Raw genomic sequence first — 23,941 nt, forward strand, 5'->3', positions numbered from 1 at the left:
AAAAAGCATACTGCCCACTAGTCCTCCTATTGTTTAGTAAAAACGCCACACTTTTGGCATCAAATATTTACTCAGTCACACTTACTTCACATTTTCTAGAACAGGCAGCCATCTCTAAACAGGTATTCTCCCTTCCTTTCCCTCCTTGCTTCATACTGCACATGTGTTTCATTCCCTCCCCCCCCCCTCTGCCAGATCCGCTTCTGATTGGCTGGTGGGCATGTGTAGCTCAGAACAGGAGACAGGATCAAGTTACACACATGCTCAGAGAATAGGAAGGCTGCCGCTGGCACCTACAGGAAGGGGAGAGAGATTTCAGTGATGTCACTGTAGTCTTCACTCTGCTGTAGGCTGCCAGCACCATATCTCAGAGAAGCAAGCAGGGATCTGGGAATTTAGATATGCAGTAAGTACTTAAAAAGAATGCCTTTAGACTTACTTTTAATTTATATTAACCTTTCATTGTCCTTTAAAAATATCTCCTTGTCTGAAGAAGCTGTAAATAATCAGGTGTTATTGGCCAAAATCACTATTACCCTCTGAATTAGTTATTGTAGAATATTTTATGTGCAGCAAGTCCCTGCGTTCAGAGGCTTGCTTGAGGCACAGGGACATTTAACTGTTATCCCATGGTCCCAACTAACTCATATATAAATCCAAGCCAAGGCTCAGAGACAGCTTCTAAATTTATACTAATATACATATAGGTGCCTACAGGTGTAGTAGACTTTACTCCAAACTCCCAAGGGCGCTATCTTCCCCTGTCTTTGGATCCTCTTCTGTAAGTTCACTGACCCGAGGGAGACATTAGAGGGGAGGTTTAGGATGGGTTAGGACTTACTTCTCCTTTAAAGTGGACCTATCACCCAGACATTAAAAGCTGTATAATAAAAGCCCTTTTCAAATTAAACATGAAACCCAAACTCATTTTTTTTATTAACACATCCATACCCATTATAAAAGCATTTAAAAATCCCAGCTGTCAGTCATATATTGTCTGCCCCGCCTCTATGCCTAAGGCAGTTACTTTCACTTTGAATTCAGTACTTCGTAGATGTTGCTGCACTCCTCTCATTCCCTCTCCCTCCTCACCATCTAATTTTGTAACCAGCGCATAGGCATGAGCATCAGGTCCCCCCATACAGGCACAGAAACAAGATTTTGGCAAGATACAAAGCTTGCCTTCATAACAGTGCCCACAAAATGGCGACTGTCTTCTTGCTGTAATTGTATATTCCAAGGCTAAAGAAAATAAGATAATAATAATTTATAGTGTATGTGAAGTATATTTTACTTGGCAAACACAATAGAAAACCATTTGGAATTATTTCTTAGGGTGACAGGTCCCCTTTAAGGAATACCTTTCATTACTGAGGTGGTTTTTAACCTTGAAACTAGAAGGAGGCTTTGAAGTATAAACCACACACTACAGCAGTGATCCCCAACCAGTGGCCCAGGAGCAACATGTTGCTCCCTAACCCCTTGATTGTTGCTCTCAGTGGCCTCAAAACAGGTGCTTATTTTTGAATTCCCGGCTTGGGGCAAGTTTTGGGTGCATAAAAACCCAGTATAATGCCAAACGGAGCCTTCTGTAGACTGCCAGTCCATATAGGGGCTACCAAATAGGCAATGATTGCTCTTACTGGCGCCCCCAGGAACCTATTTTATGCTTCTGTTGCTCATCAACACTTTTTCCCATTTGAATGTGGCTCACGGGTATAAAAGGTTGGGGATCCCTGCACTACAGAATACAAACCCAAAAAGTAGGTAAAGCACCTCATAGGGTAAAGGCACATAATCCTAAGAAACACCCATTAGGGGTAAAACCCCCATATAATAAGAGGCTCAAATCCAGTGTATCCAGGTGACACCAAGGTGATAAGAATAAATTGCAAAATATTGAAATTCAATGTATATTTATCCTTAAGTAATTAGTTGCAATAAGTTCAAACAGGACATACACCATCCATTATACAATACCCAGTTTTGGCTATTGTAGAAAATGTAACAGTGAAACAGTTTTGAGAATAAACAATAATAATAATGATTTATTAGTGGATGGCAAAGTGCAAATAGTCCGTTAATGAACATATGAGTGAATGGGTTGCTTTGAAATGCCTGAGATATAATCGTTAATTTACTAAACTTTGGTAAAGAACAAAACCTTCAGGCATTATGGATTTATATTTATAATTGTGCCTCTTAGTGATGTGCTTGGTTGGCCCAAAATTCACGGTACCTGCAGGTTTAACCGCCTATCTGGTTGGACCAATTACCTCCGGAGGTAGGTGGAGGGCCAAATCCGCCGTCACCCAGTCCCTTCCATGACCCCTCTGTGCTGTGCCGAGCCCCAAAAGTGACAGGGAGGAGCTTATGTATATACTTGTGCTCATTCCACCCCCTCTGATGATGTCAGAGAAGGGGTGGCCACAGGAATATGACCTGTCAGGATCCCTGTATTTACAATTAGCATTGAAGTATATGATAATTCCTGGATTGAAGATTGGAGCATTCACACAGCACCTGATCTGGGAACTGGCACTTATATTGCAGTGCCACCCACTGTAACCTGCAGCACTAATATCCTCCTATTTGTGTGTGTAAGTTACCCTCACATACAGATTGTAAGCTCTATGGGGCAGGGACCTCCATACTCTTGTCTCTTTGATTCTTAACTCATTGCAACTGTACCTTGTATTTATTTGTATTTATTATTATACTTTGTATTTATCTATTATTATTTTAACCCCTATTAATTTATTGTTCTACTGTACAGCGCTGCGTACATAAGTAGCACTTTATAAATAAAGATATACATACATACATTCAAGATGCTCCCTGCAGTTGCAGCGGTATATGTTTACTGCACATGCAAACAATAGGGTGCATTCACATACTGAGGCCCAGTGAGTAAAGTGCAATTTCGAGTACAATGGCCATGTTTTTTTTCCCACAATGCAGTGTTCCCTCAATTGTGTAATTGTGTGTGCAAGTGGACAATTCTTTTGATGCTACTAAGTCTAATTCACCAAAATAGCCTCACTTCGTCACAAATCAGATGCAGTTGCATCAAATATTTTCAGAGTTTGTCTGCCATCATTTGTGGTGTTTGGCGTGCGAGTGATGTGTGGGGTCAGTTCTTTTGCTGCAACTGAATAGAGACAATTGATGCAGGTCACTGAAGTTTGGAACAGTTCCCTAGGCCCGGCCTTCAGCCTGCATCCTCCCAATCCCACAATTCCCTGCACACATGATGTCAATAAGGAAAGTAACATCCCAGTGCAATGCATTGTGAGTTATATAGTTCCTGTCTGCTGTCTGTAAGTTGTGGAGAGTTGTTACACTTTGTAACATCAATGTTTTAGTCCCTCCTTCCCTGTCAGGATTTCAAATAATGCAGAAAGAGAAGAACTGTTTTGCAGCTGGATTTCAGCATATAAAAATGATATTTATTCATACTTTTCGAAGGAACAGATTACAGTGATAGGTATATTAGGGGTTTCTGTGTTGAATGGTACTTTTTAACAAATTTTGGTTTGAAAGACAGTATAAAACTTTATTTTGATAATGGGAATATTTCTTTTATTTCACATGTACAAACATGTGTACAGAATATGGGAAACGCCAGCACCTACACTGACTAATACTGCCAAACAAATAACATAAAATTAGCACCAATATTGAATAATAACAACAAATAAATAAATCTCTAGCATATGATAAATGGGGCTCCAATAAACTGCGCACTTGTATCACTAGCAGTTTTGTTCATGGAACAGATATTTCATAACCCATTTTCCATTTACACCAAACAGTGGAAAGCACTTTCATTACTTTTCCTCCCCCAGCTGATTGCACTATGATGATGATCTACTGCAGGGGTCCCCAACCTTTCTTACTCGTGAGCCACAGTCAAATGTAGAAAGACTTGGGGAGCAACACAAGCACCATAAAAGTTCATGGAGGAGCCAAATAAGGGCTGTGATTGGCTATTAGGGGCCTCTATGCACGTATTAAATCTTGTTTTTCTTTAACCAAAACTTGCTCCCAAGTCTGGAATTCAAAAATAACTACCTGGTTTGGGGGCACTGGGAGCAACAGCCAAGGGGTTGGTGAGCAACATGTTGCCCCCGAGTTACTGGTTGGGGATCACTGGTCTACTGTATAAGATTACCAAAAAATAGAGGAGGTCCCAATTAAAATAGCTTCCCTCTTTTGGTGAACTAATCTGCACACACTAAAAAAATCTATAGTAAAATCTTAAGCATAGTGCTATTTGCACCTGAGCAAAGAGGTGTCTGGTGGCCCATGACTTGGTGGAACAGACATACCCAGTATGTGCCAGGCCTGAGCCTTATTAAACTAACCACTACTGAATAATAGGTGTCCGTTTTTAGCTTGTCAGTGGTTAAATAAGTCATTGTTTCAGAAAGAAGAATGAGAGTTGTTGGTCAGAAGGGTGTGCTTTTGTTATTCTTAGAGCCAAAGGCCATCTCATCATCAATGACGCCTGTGAGGAACATGTCTGGGAAGTTGTCACAAGTCTTCCTCCTCTTGCTTCTCCTCTGGGTTTAGTACAGGCTGAAAAACACAATATTCTGTAGCTTAGAGCAGAGAGATCTCATTCTGGGCCATTGCTCTTAGGTGATTGCATGAAATTCAGGTATAAGAAGCCCCATTTTTTGCCCCATTTTTACAGATTGGGGGCAGTTTGTTTTTTTTACCTGGAATTTATCTGCTGTCTGAATTTCTTCCATTGGCTTCAATGGCTTACACACATTTTTCTTTACACCTTTTTTCAACATAGTTTTTTGGGCATAAATCTTTGGACAAAATGTATGAAGAAACAGAATGGCCTCACCTTTGTCTCCTCTTTGCCAGGCGGGTTGCGCAGTAGAATGAAGATTGGGGCATAGAGAATGTTTAATAAACCCAATAATATCATTAACCAGGTGAATCCAAGGGCCTTGGCAATGGCTCCTCCACATGAGGGACCTAAAATGGCAGAAAGTTACAAAATATAAGCCCAAAATGTGCCCTGATACCATCATTTGTATGAATCTATATTGACGGCTCCATCTTTAGGTCAGAAAAAGTGGTCCCACAATTAATTATCCTACTTTAACTATAAATATATGCATGTTTAATGAACCTTCAGTAATAACACATAACTGTTTATCTAAATAGTTACATACCCAGTGCATAACCAATACAGAGAGCAATATCAGAGATGGCGTAAATGCCTCCATAGTTAGAAGTGTGCCGTAAATCTACCAGATGTGCCATGAGTGGCATTACTGATGTCTCCATCAATCCAAAGCCAAACCCCAGTGCGGCATCAGGTCCAATCAGTCCAAATATATTCAATGCTAACGGCAGCTAGAATAGAGAATGGGTAAAAGGAATCAGCTTTACAAAAACATTAAAATACCTCATATAGTTTTTTGCTGTCTGTTTTGTATTATTGCTTATTACTACTTTGAAGGAGGGTGAACCCAAAAGTAAGTTACTTGATGGGTGTATATCTGTTGCATAAGTTGCATATTTTCTTCATATAGAATGTTACTGTAAGACAGTCATCACCAACCATTAGCTTGGGGCGACATGTTGCTCCCCAACCCCTTGGATGTTGCTCTCAGTGCCCCCAAACCAGGGAGTTATTTTTGAATTCCTGACTTGGGGGCAAGTTTTAGTTGAATAAAAACAAGATTTCCTACCAAATAAAGCCCCTGTAAGCTGATAGTGTGCATAGAGGCCCCTAATAGCCAATCTTAGCCCTTATTTGGCTCCTCCATGAACTTTTATGGTGCTTGTGTTGCTCCCCAAGTCTTTTTAAATTTGACTGTGGCTCACCAGTTAGAAAGGTTGGGGACCCCTGATGTAAGATATAGCACCAAAATACTTGGATAATATTCACAGATGTACTTTGACAGTATGATGGCCCTATTTTTATTAAATTGAGATTGTGTTTTTCTCCACAATTTAATCAAATCGGGGAGAAAAAACACGTTCTCCAATTTCTTTTAAACAAAAAGAAACTCATTCAAGAGTTTTTCACACATTATTCCAGTTTTTCTCATTCCAGTTTTCCATAATTATAATAAGTTTCATTGTGAGAATTTAAAAAAAAAAAATGCAAATTTAAAAAACTGCTAAATCAACCTCTAAATTTGAAAGCTTGGGTTGGGGACCCCCATTATATATTTATGCTTCTGCATGCCAAAATATTCAGAGTATGGGAAAAGGAGGAGATAAACATGTTGCTATTCTCCCATTCCCTTTCTAGGGAGGCATGTAGGGCCAAACGGAAGCAGTCACTGTTATATCTGTAACTGAAAGTCAGTTCTCTTTGCATGATGTCAGGTTAATAAGTAAAGCCTCGTACATTAGCTGGGTATATAATTAAAAACTCTGAATTTCATTCGTATTATTATGTATAATAAAAAGGAAGTGCTACTTACAAACATGACACCGATTCCTTGAATTATCATTCCAATCATAATGCACAGCCACCTGTTATTAGGAAGACAATCAGATCACTGATTGGATGATAACATGATGTTATAGTAGGGCAGCTTCTAAGCTTTAAAATTGCTCACCTCCCAATTTTTTGTGCAAGCCCCGAAAAGGCATTCAAGCAAATGAAATATGTGATCACAGAGGGAAGGAAAGACAACCCTGTTGAAAAAGAGGAATAAGCAAATTATATTCACATGTTCAAAATGTGCAGCCTTTCCATGATGTCTAATGTAATAATAAGGTTTGGAACAGTTCCCTAAGCCCCGCCCCCTGTTCCCCTGCTGATCTGGCTGACTACTTTGAGACTCAAAATAATGTGACAGTAGTCGAGTCGGCATTCAGCCTGCCTGCAGCCTGCATCCTCCCAATCCCAACATTCCATGCACACATGGTGTTAATAAGGAAATGAACATCACAGTGCAATGTATTGTGGGTTATGTAGTTCCTGCATGCTGTCTGTAAGCCATGGAGAAGTTGTTACAATTTGTAACGTTGGTGTTTTAGTCCCTCCTCCCCAGACAAAATTTCAAATGATGCAGAAAAAGAAGAGCTGTTCAGCAGCTGGAATTCAGCATATAAAAATGGTATTTATTCATACTTTTTAAAGGTCAGATTATAGTGATAGGTATATTTTGGGTTTCTCTATTGTGTGGGGCTCTTTAACATATTTTGGTTCGGAAGCTGAAGTTCCCCTTTAATGAAGCAGTGGGCTTGCTAACATTATTAGAGAGAAGAATTTCACAGTAAAATTAAAACTCAAAACTTATGCCGCCATTACCCATCTCCTGTCGTCACAGTTAACAGATAAGAACATACCAAGTTGATAGCGGGGGGCGCACATGGTTTCCATCATTCTGATGGGTATTGTTGGTTCCAGCATGCCAAAGGTAAGATTAGCAATACAAAGGCCCACTAAGGAAATAAAACAAAAAGATGAGACAAAATATAAATTAAACAGGACATCCAATATTGTGTGAGAGTTTGAAAGTTGCTAGGGAAAGAAGGAGCTATATTCCCTACAGATTTCCTATTGTTTCCTCCTCCCACCCTCATCAATTTTGCATTATCTCCTTATATGTATATAATATATTTATATAAATATTTATATTTAAACAGTATACACACCCTTTTCAGCATAAGGAAGATACATATTAACAGATGATTGTTTCAATTTTTACAGCTGCCTCTGCTTTCTGTAATCAGCTGAGCTAATTAATAGACATAATGAGACCCCTCTGTATAATGAAACCCCTTCCTGCCCTCCACTTGTTGTGACTGTTTTGGCTTACAGATGAACAGAAGTCCATTATGCAGGGGGGGTTATTTTAGCGCTAATAACATAGGCAAAGAGCGACATTTTGTTTTGGGAGGCTACCAACAGAAGGCATTCCACTGAAAAACTTATAATTACTGTATATTCTCAATCAAAGACTGATAAACTATGTTCTCTTCCTCCCACATTTGCTTGCAAGAACCAAGACATTTTGGAAAGTGAAACTAATTTCATTGTCGCTGTTTGCCCTAGATTGTACAACAATAAGCAATATAATATGTTCAGCACAAGCCCTATTGGGTTATATTGCTCCTTTCATTGCTATTTATGCCTTCTTATTGTAGCCGTCCCCTTTTTTTTGCCTGTTGACTTTTGATATATTGTAGAATCATTTATGTATTTTACATTTCAGTGGAATCTCTTTGCTTTCACTAGTTGGCCAAACACACAGCTTTTCTAGAGAAATGTGTTCTCACCTGCAGTCACCATAATGTAAGGATCCAAGACAAGATCTCTGTAGGGTGTGGGAGGAATAGCCTATGTGAGAAGAAAGTGTGTTACAAAGCTGGTCTAATCTCTTTCCTTTGTTCTTTTTGTATACTGCTGATAAAGGTACACGTACTGTAAGTACAGATACTTACCAATGGAGTAAACTTTGTAGGCCGAAGTATGAAAAGCTGGAGTACTAAGGACAAACAGACAAGGTAATGACTATTTGGATTACTGGATACACTTCACAATTCATGTGGCCGCACCATTTGGAAAGAAAAGTATAATCTCCAGGATATTTTGGCTCTTCTTGGGGTAAACCTGCTGGGCAGGTATATAAGAATCTCATTGATTTTTTTGGGGGTGGGACATTCAACACAGACGATTATGTCATTTCACAAATAGGCCAAGAATATTAACATATTGCATATTTTATTGGTGACTGAACTGCAGAAAGTAAATTTTAGATATACTGAACTGAGAAAGAACTCAAACTGAATTTGAGTTCTGTTGTGGAAAAATGTTGCATATTCCCATAAAAACAATCAACGCCCCCCCTTTAGATTATAGGAACGGAGCTTCCATTTAAAGCAGTGTCGGGGGGTTTTTTCACGGTGAGGGCAGTGAGGTTGGGGAATACCCTTCCTAGTGATGGGGTAATGGCAGATTCTGTTAATGCCTATAAGAGGGGCCTGGATGAGTTCTTGAACAAGCATAGTATCCAAGGCTATTGTGATACTAATATCTACAGTCAGTATTAATGTTTGTTTATATAGTTTATGTATGTGAGTGTATAGATTGGTAAGTATAGGTTGTGTGCTGGGTTTACTTGGAAGGGTTGAACTTGATGGACTCTATTCATTTTCAATGAGGCTAAAAAAAACGGGGATATAAAAATATATAGTTGTTAGAAAATATTCCCATTGATTTCTGTGCAACCTGTCCAGCTTTTACTTGCTGTGTTTTCTCTGTTAAGTTGTTTTTCAGGTTGAGGTTTCAAAAAATACAATTTATTCCTGTTTTTCTCAAATTAAGGAAAAAACGCCAACTCCATTTTTGCTGAAAGCACCCCTTGGGGAGCCATTTACTAACAGCTGGATTTTTTTTTTGTAATCACATTTTTTAGCGCTAAAAGTCACCCAAAAAAATCTCAAACCTGTACCATACCTGTAAGAACTTGCCTCCATGACTCCATCATAGGAAGGTGCAACATAGTAAGTTACTATTTGTGTCATTAACCTAAGAAATGAACAGCACTTCATAATGTTGGTTATTGACTTATCTCTTCTTACCTCCATCTAGAAGGGCCAAGACTCCAATGGCCAGAAATGGAGAAGCCTTTCCAACAAACTCATACATGACAGAACCAAAAGGAGCCCCCGCTGCAGAGACAGACAATGTGTAAGAGCTACAATCGATTGAGACTGAAAATTGTGCAGATATAGTAGGAAAGTGTTATCAATTATTCTGTGAACACAATCATTGGGCAGAACATACTTTAAACTGCGCAGAAAGGAATTGGCAAGGGCAGCGGAGTAGGCTTCTTTCTTACTGTAGGATTTGTAAGCTTTGTACCAGCCAAAGAATAAATATGTTTCTGGTGAAGATTAAAATCAGGGATGTACCAAACCCCAGATTTGGTTCTGTATTTAGCCAAACCTGAGCATTTTCAGCAGTATTTAGATTAAGCCAATTCCAAGTGCCTGGCCAAACTGAATCTGAACACGAGGAGGGCAATTTATAAAAAATGTAGTTTTAGTAGTTGAACATTGCTACTAGAACCCTGATTTCTACACGGACTCACCAGCTCAAAGTGCTGAATTTTTATATTTAAGTTTTCAAAATTTTTTAGCATTATAAATCTTGAAAAATGTCCATTTCAGAGACTTGAATTAGTGATTTTTGTCGCAAAAAAAACTCAAACTCACATGACTAGTTCACGTGGCTACAGAAATTGATGGGGGTTTTTAGCACACTGATATTTTTCCCATGGGATTAGGATTTGTATTCGGTTTGGGCGACCTTGCCAAATGAGTGGATCATACAGTGTATGGCCAGCTTTACAGTCTGAGAATTTACAAAACTTACCAAGTATCCCAATGGCAACACCACTCATGGCTATACCCATGGCTTTCCCTCGTTCAGCATCATCTGGAAACACATGTGCCAGCATGCCCATAGCTGAGGGGACAGATATATACAATTAAACAAAGAAACAGGAGTATTATAATAATAATGAGCCTTATAGCATAACCTAGTAGAACCTCATTTTCTTTGCTTGATGATTTGCAACATCCCTTAAGCTTAGCTTCTCCAAAGCCGCCCAGAGCTCACTGAGTATGTGAGTGTCACAGTCACTTCTAACAGATTTCTGTATGATGACCACCTGGATAATAACTTCTATAGAGGTGATGAACCTTTAGGCTGGTTCAATAAGTTCAGTATATAAAAAATGGCATTTCTAGCTATATTCTTTTTTAGTGTTTAGTTCTCCTTCTCCTACAACATTTTCATTTTTTGGTGTTACTGTTCCTTTAAGGTAAATATCACACCATGGGCCTGATTCACTAAAGTGCGATAAAATTTATCACACGGTTAAATTTGTTGCGATAATTAGCGCGCGATTCACTATAGCAATATCACGTGCGTTAAGTCGCCATATCACATGCGTTATTACTTGCGCAACGGCACGCGCTAGTTTTAACGCATGCGTTAATTTCCGCGCTGAAAAGAATACGATCGCATGATTCACTATCACTTAGGCGCGCTAAATATCGCATTAGGCTATGCGAAAATTAACTCCTACTTCAGGCAGGCAAAAAATTATAGAAAAGTACAGTAAATGAGTTTTTGGCAATAAAATATGGACTTACAGTGTTATTTATTCAAGTCTGTGTCTTTTTACTCAATTTTACTAAAGTCTTGGCATGTATGGAATTTCGCTACTAATATACAGTACTATAGCGGTAAAAATTTAGTCGCCAAAATATACAGTACAATAGCGGTGAATATTTTGTCGCGATATTATACAGTACTATAGCGGTGAATCTTTAGTCGCCAAAATATACAGTACTATAGCGGTAAATCTTTAGTCGCACAAAATACATTACTAGGTATAATAATTATAGAAAAGTACAGTAAGTTAGCTTTTGCCAATAAAATATGGACTTACAGTGTTATTTATTCAAGTCTGTGTTTCCCCTAGAGTGACGCAGCCGCCAGTTTGCAGGGAAATGGTCATTTTTAATACAGTAATTTTACGAAAGTATTGGCGTGTATGGCTAACATGGCGTGCGTTCATTTTGTGCGACTATTTATATGCGGCTACAAGTGATGAAATGTTTCGTCAGGCATGGATTTGCAGCAAATTTTTGGATGCGCGGCAAATTTTTCCGCAGCGAATTTTTTCATGCGTTTTGCCATTGGCGGATTGTTTTGCGAAACGCATGAAAAAATTTGCAGCGGTACTTTAGTGAATCAGGCCCCATGTGTTGTTTTTACTCAGTGATGAATAACAATGTGACAAATGTGCCTTAAGGGACAAGGTATAGCTGATAATTACCCTTTGTAGCTCCTTGTAGTCCATGACTCACAGCTAAAATATGTAGATTTTGAATCTCAAGTTTTTTCAAAGTTTCGTGCAAAATTCTCCCAATATGTGAAGCTTTGTTTGGGCAGTAAGATGCACTTCTTTTAAGCTTCCCAACCATACTGTTTCGTGTATGACCACTTTTAATATAGCAGGTAGGCTATCTGTCAGCCACATGTTCCAGTATCTTATCAAGCTATGGGTAAATTTTAGCCATACCTAGGGGCACATTTACTAACCCACGAACGGGCCGAATGCGTCCGATTGTGTTTTTTTCGTAATGATCGGTATTTTGCGATATTTTCGGAAATTATCGCGACTTTTTCGTTACCAATACGATATGCGTGAAAAAACGCGAGTTTTTCGTAGCCATTCCGAAAGTTGCGCAAAATCTGGCGATTTTTTCGTAGCGTTAAAACTTGCGCGAAACGTCGCGCCTTTTAAGTTTTAACGTTACGAAAAAATCGCCAGATTTTGCGCAACTTTCGGAATGGCTACGAAAAACTTGCGTTTTTTCGCGCAAATCGTATTGGTAACGAAAAAGTCGCGATAATTTCCGAAAAGTCGTAAAGGCGTCGAAAAAATCGCAAAAAATACGAAAAAGTCGCAAAATGTTCGTTTTCCAATCGGAATTTTTCCAATTCGGATTCGAATTCGTGTCTTAGTAAATCAGCCCCTTCGTGTCGGACTGGCCTACCACGATACCAGGAAAACTCCCGGTGGGCCCAGGAGTCAGTGGCCCTCTTGCTTCTATCTATTTAGCCAATTTGATGGTCATTCCCTATTTCTGTATGGGAACATGGAAGTTAAATGGATGGAAGAATAGAGTATAGTATGCAGAGAGACTAGGATAATAAATGGTTTGAAGGAGGAGAGGATGAATTAGGAAGAAGTTTTGAGAGCAGGCCCATTGTCCAGGGTTTTCTGGTGGGCCCCTGCCATCTCAGTCCAACACTAGCCATACGTTAGAAATATTTTACCTGACACCATGGTGAAAGAGGATCCAATTCCCTGGAGCCCCCTGGCCACACAAAGAAAGGCATAGGAATTGGCAAAGGCAAACACTGCAAAATACAAAGATGCATCACTAATCAACACATTGCAAGAACATTAGTCAAAGTGAAATTACTGGTCATCAGTTACAAACAGCTAAAGCAGTCTATATGCAGGTCAGTATAAGGAGGAGTGATTATTGAAGTTATAAGCTGTCATTTGGTTTTGAGAATATCCATGTCCATGTAAACTTAAGCGCTTGGGATCAACTTTATTTTTAAGTAATGGTGCGTTCAGTGGTGGGGTGTACAATCACCTGATACCACCCTTTTTCTTGTGAATGTGGGGCGGGCTGTGATTATTTAAACAGTATTGTACTATGGGAGCTCAGTCCCCCTGCAATTGTGCTTTATATATTTTAGTTATCAAGTTATCCTGTTGGCTTCCTATCTTTTTAGAAGGTACCATAAATTCCAATGCCATTAAATTATTAACCCAATGGCAGAAGGAGTAAAGTTTCTCATATAAAAACCTTTCAATGCTAAATAAACTGAGCAGAATATTCTCATGGTAAACAGACTAAGAAAGCTTACATGAAAAAACAAATGATACAGCATGGCTACTTATAGAATATGCATTTGTCACCACATGTTGGGTACAAAGGTTGAGAAGAGAAGATACTTACTAAGAGAGGAGAGGAACACAATGAAGAAGCCACAAAACAGCGGGGCATCATATCCAGTTCTGGGGGGGAGAAGAGTAGAAGTGCATGAAGGAAGTAACTTAGTTCTTTTTTTTAGGTCTATTGTTCAACAGGTATTTAGGTCTATTTATGAACATCTTCTCATCTACATTGATAGAAGAGAAAACATAGAAGGAGACTTTATTGAATGTAGTGTAGTCACATAAGATGCATTTAGTATAAAGAGGATGAATGGTATAGTCTTCAGAATTCAGCTAATTGTTGTTCCACAGATTTACCTGTTAATGAGTTTGCCCACTATGGGGTTTGTCAGAAGCTGCAGTATGGCTTTAATAGCAAGGAGGAGACCAACTCTTACGTTCTGTTCCTTTAAATATTCGGTCCCCTCATAGCACTTCCTTTTATTGCCAGGGCTCTCAGTACTGTTAGTGATCCGGTCATGGTACGGTTCTTTACTCGAGTTGTCAAAGAGTGAAAGATTTGATAAGGAAGAATAGCTGGAAATGGGATAAGCACTGGAGGAACCGGAGGAGTTCTGAAATGTTGTGTTTCCTTTCCCATACTCAATGTCATAAAGAATTGCTGGGGCGATTGGAGCTGCCAAAAAAGAAAATAGGTATTTGTTACTATCTTTCATTCTAACATTGACCCTAATTATCTCCTCTATATCATCATCTGCTTCACTTAAATATTGCCCATTGTCCAGTTGTATCCTGTACTTGTCCTTCTGTTTACTTGTCTGTAATATACCACTCCTCATCAGTTTAAGGCTATGTATTTTATTGTACAGGTATCAGATCCGTTATTGAGAATGCTAGGGACCTGGGGGTTTCTGGATAAACAAATTATTTAAACAGCAATTAAACCCAATAGGATTGTTTTGGCTCCAATAAGGATTAATTATATCTTAGTTGGGATCAAGTACAAGGTACTGTTTTATTATTACAGAGAAAAGGGAATCATTTAACCATTAAATAAACCCAATAGGACTGTTCTGCCCCAATAAGGGGTAATTATATCTTAGTTGGGATCAAGTACAGGTACTGTTTTATTATTACAGAGAAAAGGGAATCATTTAACCATTAAATAAACCCAATAGGACTGTTCTGCCCCAATAAGGGGTAATTATATCTTAGTTGGGATCAAGTACAGGTACTGTTTTATTATTACAGAGAAAAGGGAATCATTTAACCATTAAATAAACCCAATAGGACTGTTCTGCCCCAATAAGGGGTAATTATATCTTAGTTGGGATCAAGTACAGGTACTGTTTTATTATTACAGAGAAAAGGGAATCATTTAACCATTAAATAAACCCAATAGGGCTGTTCTGCCCCCAATAAGGGGTAATTATATCTTAGTTGGGATCAAGTACAGGTACTGTTTTATTATTACAGAGAAAAGGGAATCATTTAACCATTAAATAAACCCAATAGGGCTGTTCTGCCCCCAATAAGGATTAATTATATCTTAGTTGAGATCAAGTACAGGTACTGTTTTATTATTACAGAGATAAAGGAAACCATTTTTAAAAATGTGAATCATTTGATTAAAATGGAGTCTATTGGAGATGACCTTTCCGTGATGCGGAAATTTCTGGATAATGGGTTTCCAGATAAGGGGTCTAATACCTGTATAATATTGGCCTTGCACAAGCTGATGTTTAGCTATACACATGAATGGGCAAAGTTTATCCATTTCATCACATTGCTTTCATTACATTGGTAACAGGGCATCCAGAATTTCCGTCATTTTTCTTATATAATACAGGTATGGGATACATTATCTGGAAACCCTTTATCCAGTAAGTTTCAAATTACGGGAAGGCCTTCTCCCATAAACTCCATTATAATAATAATAATATAATTCACATTTTTAAAAATGATTTCCTTTTTCTCTGTCATAATAAAAAAGTACCTTGTATTTGATCCCAACTAAGATATAATGAAAAAAAATCCTATTGGGTTTAATTGATGTTCAAATTATTTTTTTAGTAGTACAGGTATGGGACCCATTATTCAGAATGCTTGGGACCTGGGGTTTTCCGGATAAGGGGTCTTTCTGTAATGTGGATCTCCTACCTTAAGTCTATTAAAAAAATAATTTAAACATTAAATAAACCCAATAGGATTGTTTTGGCTCCAATAAAGATTAATTATATCTTAGCTGGGATCAAGTACAGGTACTGTTTTATTATTACAGAGAAAAGGGAATCATTTAACCATTAAATAAACCCAATAGGGCTGTTCTGCCCCCAATAAGGGGTAATTATATCTTAGTTGTGATCAAGTACAGATACTGTTTTATTATTACAGAGAAAAGGGAATCATTTAACCATTAAATAAACCCAATAGGACTGTTCTGCCCCCAATAAGGGGTAATTATATCTTAGTTGGGATCAAGTACAGGTACTGTTTTATTATTACAGAGAAAAAGGGAATCATTTAAACATTAAATAAACCCAATAGGGCTGTTCTGCCCCCAATAAGGGGTAATTATATCTTAGTTGGGATCAAGTACAGGTACTGTTTTATTATTACAGAGAAAAAGGGAATCATTTAACCATTAAATAAACCCAATAGGGCTGTTCTGCCCCCAATAAGGGGTAATTATATCTTAGCTGGGATCAAGTACTGTTTTATTATTACAGAGAAAAAGGGAATCATTTTTAAAAATGTGAATTATTTGGTTGAAATGGAGTCTATGGGAGATGGCCTTTCCATAATTTGGAACTTTCTAGATAATGGGTTTTCGGATAAGGGGTCAGATACCTGTATATCCAAATTACAGAAAGACTCCTTATCTGGAAAACCACAGGCATCCTGAGCATTCTGGATAACAGGTCCCATACCTGTATAATTTAGATAACTTGTGCTTGATAGAACTAGGTAAATCAACAGAAACAAAAATGATTTTGTGTACAGGGCTCAGTTGCGTCTCAGTGCTCACCTTGCACACTATAAGCACAACTGACATGGGTGTTTGGTGCAAGTATAGCTAGAGGCAAGCATTATTGCCTAATGAGGGAAAATTCTACCCACACTTTATTATTTAGGGCTCGGCCAGTAGATAATAGATGTCTCCATATAGATATGTGCTTTATGCCGGGTTATATAAACAAGTTGTAAATATACCTAGAGCACATTGCAACATACCTACAATAGTGAACAGCACGCAATCCACAATCATAGCCACTGTGATAACAAACAGGATCGGCCACCGGGAGTCGCACTTCTCCTTCAGACACGGACATGGGCAACATCGTCCCATTGTGTTATGGAAATGGCTGCTCCTACAGGAAACACAAACACATCTTAGCACAATGAAGCCAGGCATTCCTTAATAAAGGGGATTTCTCTCTATATATATTTTTATGAACTGTTGAAACAATTTCATTCATTTGAAACCTCCATGTTAATGAAGATATTTTACGTTCAGTTTATTTCCAGTGCTTTTCCATTTTGACTGTGGTTTTTTTTTTTTTTTTTTTTTTGAGAGCAAACGTTTTCTTTTGCTCTGTAACGTTCTTCATTGGACAAATAGTGCACTGCATATTACATTTAAAAAGTTCATTTTTAGAGGCCTGCATAAAGGTGAAGTATATATAGTAAATAAAGTACCCCCTATTGTAAAATATAGGGATATTATAAGTCACAGAGGAGTTCCTTGACCATATATAATTATACAGGTCATGGAACTCTGAGGTGACTTCTAATATCCTTATATTTTACTTCTTTATTTATTATAATATACAAGTTTCAGTGAATCATGTGACAGAAATTACATCACTAAGCTCCGATTATAACTGATGACATCACTAAGCACAGTTTATAAGGATATCATTTACAGTTTGGTCCCATAGGGAAAGTACCAAAATGTATATTATATAATTATATTTCTTTCTTAACCTTTTTTATTACATCACTGCATACCGGGGTCAAAATGGGACTAATTCTGCCTATGTTTATATGGTATAAGAGGAACCATATTTGAAATCATACCTTATTTCATCAATAAGTGGGCTATTATAGGATATGATATAGATGACCTGTGCTATAGTTTGTTTAGAATGCAGGATCATTTAATTTAATGTGTTTATACCCATGCATACAATGGGTAGTGATGAGCAAAATTTCACCAGGCATGGATTCGCGGGGAATTTCTGCGTTTCACCATGAGCAGATTGTTTCACAAAATGGGTGCAAAAATTTGCCTCACAAAAAAAAATGTGTCACATGTGTCAAAAAAAAATGCCATTTTGCAAATCTTTTCACATTTTTCACTGAAGGGAAACAGGACAGATTTGCTCATCACTAACCTGCTCGGCACCTTAAAAAAAACCCAAAATATCTCACTCCGTTTCTGCACTGTCCTGGAAATCAACTCCTGTTACTGCAAGCTCCGGTTCTGCTGTAATCAGCTGTGATTGGATCTGTCTTCTTGTGGATTCTCCAATCAGAGCACAGCATTCTTGACAGACAGTAAAAGGCACCAATGAAGGCGCAGATGCAGACAGGGCTTGGGAGATATTACAAACTGAAGGCAGTGCAGATTTTTGCTGTAGATTTCATCCCCCTCCCACAGGTACTATACACAGGTACTATACACAGGCACTATACACAGGTACTATACACACAGGTACTATACACAGGTACTATACACAGGTACTATACACACAGGTACTATACACACAGGTACTATACACAGGTACTATACACAGGTACTATACACACAGGTACTATACACAGGTACTATACACACAGGTACTATACACAGGGTACTATACACAGGTACTATACACAGGCACTATACACAGGTACTATACACACAGGTACTATACACACAGGTACTATACACAGGTACTATACACACAGGTACTATACACAGGCACTATACCCAGGCACTATACACAGGTACTATACACACAGGTACTATACACAGGTACTATACACACAGGTACTATACACAGGTACTATACACAGGTACTATACACACAGGTACTATACACAGGTACTATACACACAGGTACTATACACAGGTACTATACCCAGGTACTATACACAGGTACTATACACACAGGTACTATACACAGGTACTATACACACAGGTACTATACACAGGTACTATACACACAGGTACTATACACAGGTACTATACACAGGCACTATACACAGGTACTATACACAGGTACTATACACAGGTACTATACACAGGTACTATACACACAGGTACTATACACAGGTACTATACACAGGTACTATACACAGGTACTATACACAGGGTACTATACACAGGTACTATACACACAGGTACTATACACAGGTACTATACACACAGGTACTATACACAGGGTACTATACACAGGTACTATACACAGGCACTATACACAGGTACTATACACACAGGTACTATACACACAGGTACTATACACAGGTACTATACACACAGGTACTATACACAGGCACTATACCCAGGCACTATACACAGGTACTATACACACAGGTACTATACACAGGTACTATACACACAGGTACTATACACAGGTACTATACACAGGTACTATACACACAGGTACTATACACAGGTACTATACACACAGGTACTATACACAGGTACTATACCCAGGTACTATACACACAGGTACTATACACAGGTACTATACACACAGGTACTATACACAGGTACTATACACACAGGTACTATACACAGGTACTATACACAGGCACTATACACAGGTACTATACACAGGTACTATACACAGGTACTATACACAGGTACTATACACACAGGTACTATACACAGGTACTATACACAGGCACTATACACAGGTACTATACACAGGTACTATACACAGGTACTATACACAGGTACTATACACACAGGTACTATACACAGGTACTATACACAGGTACTATACACAGGTACTATACACAGGTACTATACACACAGGTACTATACACACAGGTACTATACACAGGTACTATACACACAGGTATTATACACAGGTACTATACACAGGTACTATACACACAGGTACTATGCACAGGTACTATACACACAGGTACTATACACACAGGTACTATACACACAGGTACTATACACACAGGTACTATACACACAGGTACTATACACACAGGTACTATACACACAGGTACTATACACACAGGTACTATACACACAGGTACTATACACACAGGTACTATACATTGGTACTATACACACAGGTACTATACACAGGTACTATACACAGGTACTATACACACAGGTACTATACACACAGGTACTATACACACAGGTACTATACACACAGGTACTATACACACAGGTACTATACACACAGGTACTATACACACAGGTACTATACACACAGGTACTATACATTGGTACTATACACAGGTACTATACACAGGTACTATACACACAGGTACTATACACAGGTACTATACACACAGGTACTATACACACAGGTACTATACACACAGGTACTATACACACAGGTACTATACACAGGTACTATACACACAGGTACTATACACAGGTACTATACACACAGGTACTATACACACAGGTACTATACACACAGGTACTATACACAGGTACTATACACACAGGTATTATACACAGGTACTATACACAGGTACTATACACACAGGTACTATGCACAGGTACTATACACACAGGTACTATACATTGGTACTATACACACAGGTACTATACACAGGTACTATACACAGGTACTATACACACAGGTACTATACACACAGGTACTATACACACAGGTACTATACACACAGGTACTATACACACAGGTACTATACACACAGGTACTATACACACAGGTACTATACACACAGGTACTATACATTGGTACTATACACACAGGTACTATACACAGGTACTATACACAGGTACTATACACACAGGTACTATACACACAGGTACTATACACACAGGTACTATACACACAGGTATTATACACAGGTACTATACACACAGGTACTATACACAGGGTACTATACACAGGTACTATACACACAGGTACTATACACAGGTACTATACACACAGGTACTATACACAGGTACTATACACAGGTACTATACACAGGCACAATACACAGGCGCTATACACAGGCACACAGTTAAGCCAGCAGTGAATCCATCAAGTCTCACATTAGCTTTAGGTAAGTCTATATATGGCCCAGCTTTAGCCTCCCCAAACAAAAAAGTCACCATCCTCCAATGGTTACTCCATAGATATGAATAGGAGAAAATGATCCTAATTTCTTTCCAAGCTTGTAAATGCTCCAGTTGGTTAGAATTAGTAATGAATGAAAGAGAAAGTTCTGTATTCTGTATTGCAAATCAAATAAGGGGCTTTATCTATAGATAAATTGGCTTCATGCAGAGACTAGAGTACAATATAAATATATATGGTTCCAGTACAGGCATGGGATCCCTCATCCGGAAACCCGTTATCTACATAGCTCCGAATTACGGAATGCCCATCTCCCATAGACTTCATTTTAATCAAATAATTCAGAAATTTAAAACTGATTTCTTTTTTCTGTGTAATAATAAAACAGTACCTTGTACTAAGATTTAAATAATCCTTATTGGATACAAAACAATCCTATTGGGTTTAATTCATGTTTTATTGATTCTTTAGTAGACTGAAGGTATGGAGATCTAAATTATGGAAAGACCCCTTATCCGGAATACCCTTGGTCCTGAACATTCTGGATAATGGGTCCCATACCTGTATTACATTAATTTAGAAAAATCTGTTTTGCTGCTCTGTACTTTCTGTACATACAGAGAGTAGGCGAATTTGCAAAGTTGCAGTAAAGAAGGAATGCAGTGGGAGGAGATGAGATTATGGCAGATTAGCTAGTGATATATTGTCTATAGTCAGAAAGAGGCTAAACAGGATAGATCTTAACAACCAGTCGTACAACACTTAATAAGAGAGATACCCTCCGTACCTGCCCCTTTCATTCTACCCCCCCCCCCCCCCTTCCTAAAAGGAGGAGATGTGGATCAGATGTTGGTACAAAGAGAAGCCTTCTGGACTTTTGCATTGGACTCCATGTTAATTAGATGTCTATTAGTCTGTTACAGTTTAATTGCTTCATGGATTTATTTTATTTATTTTTTTGCAAAAATAATCATGTTGTACAGGTATCGGACCCCTTATCCGGAAACCCATTATCCAGAAAGTTCCGAATTATGGAAAGGTTTATTTAATGGTTAAATGATTCCCTTTTCTCTGTAATAATAAAACAGTACCTGTACTTGATCCCAACTAAGATATAATTACCCCTTATTGGGGGCAGAACAGCCCTATTGGGTTTATTTAATGGTTAAATGATTCCCTTTTCTCTGTAATAATAAAACAGTACCTGTACTTGATCCCAACTAAGATATAATTACCCCTTATTGGGGGCAGAACAGCCCTATTGGGTTTATTTAATGGTTAAATGATTCCCTTTTCTCTGTAATAATAAAACAGTACCCGTACTTGATCCCAACTAAGATATAATTACCCCTTATTGGGGGCAGAACAGCCCTAGTGGGTTTATTTAATGGTTAAATGATTCCCTTTTCTCTGTAATAATAAAACAGTACCTGTACTTGATCCCAACTAAGGTATAATTACCCCTTATTGGGGGCAGAACAGCCCTATTGGGTTTATTTAATGGTTAAATGATTCCCTTTTCTCTGTAATAATAAAACAGTACCTGTACTTGATCCCAACTAAGATATAATTACCCCTTATTGGGGGCAGAACAGCCCTATTGGGTTTATTTAATGGTTAAATGATTCCCTTTTCTCTGTAATAATAAAACAGTACCTGTACTTGATCCCAACTAAGATATAATTACCCCTTATTGGGGGCAGAACAGCCCTATTGGGTTTATTTAATGGTTAAATGATTCCCTTTTCTCTGTAATAATAAAACAGTACCTGTACTTGATCCCAACTAAGATATAATTAATCCTTATTAGAGGCAAAACAATCCTATTGGGTTTAATTACTGTTTAAATAATGTTTTTAGCAGACATTAGGTAGGAGATCCGAATTACGGAAAGACCCCTTATCTGGAAAACCCCAGCATTCTTTATAATGGGTCCCATAACTGTATATAAATTACTGATAAAATACCTTTTTTTGCCAGTCGTACTTTATGGATTCCATGTGATGCAACTGGACATAAAAATGTATGCTTTAAAGGTTTTCTTTATGCCTTTGTATGCCAAAGTGAAACAACGCAAATTAAAATCTTATTTTCCTGAATCCTTCAAATTAACTATTTTTCTAGCAGTCCCCTACATCTGCTTATTAAGTCCTGCCTCTCATTTCCAGCATCCCACATTGTCCATTATAATTCCAAAATGAGGCTTAATATCCAGAGTGAGGCTTGGCACACAGAAGTCCAAAATCCAAAGGAAAGTGATATTAATATTTACCATTATAACATGTCAGAAGAAATACTTACTACTACCGGCAGGGCTATTAGCTTTACCTTTAATAGAAAAATTAGAGGTAGCGCTAATAGCCCCGCTGGTAGTAAATATTTCTATAATGAGAGTGCTGTGTATGCCGTAAGGGAATGGCTTACCTCCCGTACAAACGCTAGTGACTTTCTGTAGCAATGTTATCGCTGTCTGTGTGTCCTGCTCCAGTTAGTATGAGATGTCAGCCAAATGGATTTCACTGAAAGAGAGAATTCATAAAGAACAATACAGTATCCTTCCCCTGTAAATACTCCCAAAATAGTTTCTTTTTAACAGATAAAGACTGAAATAACCAGTCAGATTGGCCTCCAAAGCTCTGACTCGCTTGTAGAACTGGGTTGTGATGCCTTCAGGCAAAAGCAGATGAAAGGGGGGGGGGGACTCTGATTTTTCACTAAGCATCATGGGTATTGTTTTGGGCGGCCTTGTGGCATTTGGACTAGAGTGTTACATGGCAGCTTAGAATGACTTAAATCTTGGTGCAGGGCCTGTGCTCCTCTGGTTATGCCCCTGCTGATAAGCACATTATGTTTATACCTGCCGGGGTTATGGGTGGATAAAGACTACATGCTGATATAAAGTACTGGGGGGCATGTTTGTAGCCTCAAATTATCACTGCCAAAGGGCTCCTGTCCTCCCAAGCTGGTACAGCACTTCTGTGCTTCAGATCCTTTGGGAGCTCGAACATAGTATCTTGTTAAAAATATTTTCAAGGCATTTGTCATCGTATAGTTTTGGTTTTTGATATAACAGACCCATGATAGCATTAGTAGTGAGATGGTGATTGGCACAGGAACTTGGCTGCAGGTTATCTGGGCATATTCTATTTGTTAAGTCTATTGCAACAGCACAGCCATCGT

General features: G+C 38.4%; 1 protein-coding gene across 1 annotated transcript; it reads right to left on the reverse strand.

Moving 5' to 3' along the window:
• Positions 1-3,412: 3,412 nt before the first annotated feature.
• On the reverse strand, positions 3,413-23,272 carry slc18a2 (solute carrier family 18 member A2). Its single transcript, NM_001005688.1, is given in 15 exon segments — positions 3,413-4,581; positions 4,862-4,995; positions 5,196-5,379; positions 6,462-6,513; positions 6,600-6,678; positions 7,336-7,431; positions 8,269-8,329; positions 8,434-8,477; positions 9,574-9,663; positions 10,370-10,462; positions 12,851-12,934; positions 13,549-13,607; positions 13,845-14,163; positions 16,722-16,858; positions 23,186-23,272. Coding segments are annotated over 14 exon segments (1,455 nt in total). The 5' UTR covers positions 16,837-16,858; positions 23,186-23,272; the 3' UTR covers positions 3,413-4,536.
• Between the last annotated feature and the right edge of the window lie 669 nt (positions 23,273-23,941).

Source organism: Xenopus tropicalis, chromosome 3, assembly GCF_000004195.4.
Source record: "Xenopus tropicalis strain Nigerian chromosome 3, UCB_Xtro_10.0, whole genome shotgun sequence".
In the NCBI taxonomy this organism is placed as follows: domain Eukaryota; kingdom Metazoa; phylum Chordata; class Amphibia; order Anura; family Pipidae; genus Xenopus; species Xenopus tropicalis.